At 33.5% G+C, this 2363-nt stretch overlaps 1 protein-coding gene across 1 annotated transcript; it reads left to right on the forward strand.

The window, feature by feature from the left end:
- Window positions 1-648: 648 nt before the first annotated feature.
- LOC149551461 (uncharacterized) lies at window positions 649-1870 on the forward strand. Its single transcript, XM_089786965.1, has one exon. The coding sequence runs from the start codon at window positions 769-771 to the stop codon at window positions 1183-1185; it is 417 nt and encodes a 138-aa protein (XP_089643091.1). The 5' UTR covers window positions 649-768; the 3' UTR covers window positions 1186-1870.
- The last annotated feature ends 493 nt before the right edge of the window (window positions 1871-2363 follow it).

The raw sequence follows: 2363 nt of genomic DNA on the forward strand, positions 1-2363 counted from the left end.
ACCAATAGACATTCTACAATGGAGAAAGGGTGGATTATGGTGTGAGTGTGTTAATGTTAACAATTACCTTTTAAACTTAAATTTGACAAACATTTGCATGTCAAAATTTCAATATTTATTATAAACATAATATACTTAAAAAAATCAATAAACATTACATAAAAAATAAAAATAAAGATATGATTTGCTAAAATTATAAGTTTTGAAGATATAAATAATATTATTTTTAGAAATTAAAATAAAAAACTTAATTCAGTCCTCAAAAAATAAATATAGATACAATGAAAATATATAGATATTTTTGGGTATAATAAATTAAATTTTAAATATTTTATAATTGATATCTATGAGCATTTCTTTAGATACATATATTTAAGATATGTATACTAGTAACCTCTATTTCAAGAGTACAAGTTCTCCACGACTAGACTAACTTAGACTATAAAGATATAATTGTATTGCACATAAGAAGATTAAAATAAAGATATCGTATTGTAAATAATAATGAATTAATTTTTTCCAATAAAAATATAATTATATTGTAACCACCTAGATAATAATGACTTCAAATCTTTTCAATAAACCAAAAAAAATATCCCAAAATCCCAAAATCCCAAATATTATAAATAAATATTACACATTAAATCAACAAATGTGATTAAAACGATGGTTATACAGCAACTCGACGTAGCTGAGGTCTCGAAAGGATATTTTCAAATCTAAATCTGCAAGTGTATCTGAATTCTTGTTTTGTGGGTTTACCGAGAAATGGGTGTAGAAGCAATGATAGCAGTTGGGATGGTCTGGGGAACCACGAATGCATTGATCAAGAGGGGCGCCCTCATCTCTGAACAGCACAAAAACGAGAAACAGAAGAAATCTTTACCACTTTCCAATCAGGGCTCAGGGTTTGATTGGTTCGTAAACTACATCGAAGAGTGGGTAAGTCTTCTCTGTGTGTGGCAATACTCAATTCCATTCATAATCAATTTGTCGGCCTCAGCTGGATTCTTTCTAATTTTGGGGGATAGCCCGATTTCCTTAGCAGTGCCTGTAACCAATGCAGTCACTTTCGCGGCGACTGCAGTAGCAGGATTAGCCCTTGGCGAGACCATGCATCTTCTGCACACTCTCCTGGGCCTTCTTCTTACCTTATCGGGGGTTTGGTTATGTATCACTTCCTGATAGACAATTTCTATTTGCTTGAGGGGTTTATAGTTAACTTTTTTGGGGGGTTGGCTTCATGAAATTTTGAGCAAATCTGAGAGCTTGCGGAAGAAGGGATGGGAAATTAGAGATGCCCACTTGCCTTCATTGGGGTTTTCTCATTTGTTGCTCTTTCATGTCATATTGTTGATTTAGGGCACGGAAATTTCTCATACCCTAACCTTTGATATGATTGTCGCTCATTCATATTGTTGATTTAGGGCATAGAAATCTCTCATGCTTAAACCTTTGATATGATTTGTCTTTCTTGTCCCTCATTCGTATAATATTGTCAATATGATTTGTGATCTGAGATCTCTGTTTTCGTATAGTTTATGGAATATTTGTGAGTAGTTTAGAGAAAGGTTGGGTAATTGTGGTATGGCTATATTTTTAGCCTATTTTATGCTTCAAGAATCACATTGAGGGGTTTCAGTGCATGGTATGTTCATTAGCGGGCTTAGATGCCAGGTGTGGTGGTATTTATCATAGCAGTGTTAACCGGACCTGCCCTAAACATATCCCTTCGATTAAAATGCCTTTTGGGTGGGCATATTACTTCTGTATTGAAATATTCTGGTGGGATTCATCAGCTGTGAAAGCATTATTGGTACGCAGCATCGCCGGATCATATTCCAATGGGTAATTTGGGATTGTGCTTTCAGTCTTTGTGGCTTGTGTATCTATTTGCTGCTGCATTACTCATTAGATTTAGGGAAAATGAGGCTTTTAGATAATGGTGAGTGGAAATATAATGTGTCAAATAAAGGAGATTCGCAGATATACATTTTATCAGGCAAAAATTGTGTTATAGACTTTTTCGGAATGGATTTAGTTTTACGTTTCTAGTTTACTTTGTTCATAGTCATTTTAGTGGACTATAGAACCCTAACAATGGTGCCAGTTTTCAATAAGATAGAATTTTGATACTTGCCTGATTATTCTTGCCTATGTAAAATCTTCTGCCAGTCTTTTTCAGAAGCATTTTTCTGTTGGTTACTCTAGTTTAGTGTTGATTATATTTTGTGCCTACATTGATTTTTTTTTGTAAACGGTCGAAATCTAGATTAATTATTATTTGTTAAAATTAATTATTATTATATGTTAAGCGAAGCTAGAATCGAACCCAAGACTTCCTGACTTCCTACATGAGAGGC

The sequence above is a fragment of the Cupressus sempervirens genome, chromosome 6 (assembly GCF_028749045.1).
Source record: "Cupressus sempervirens isolate cs-2001-9-10 chromosome 6, ASM2874904v1, whole genome shotgun sequence".
Classification (NCBI taxonomy): domain Eukaryota; kingdom Viridiplantae; phylum Streptophyta; class Pinopsida; order Cupressales; family Cupressaceae; genus Cupressus; species Cupressus sempervirens.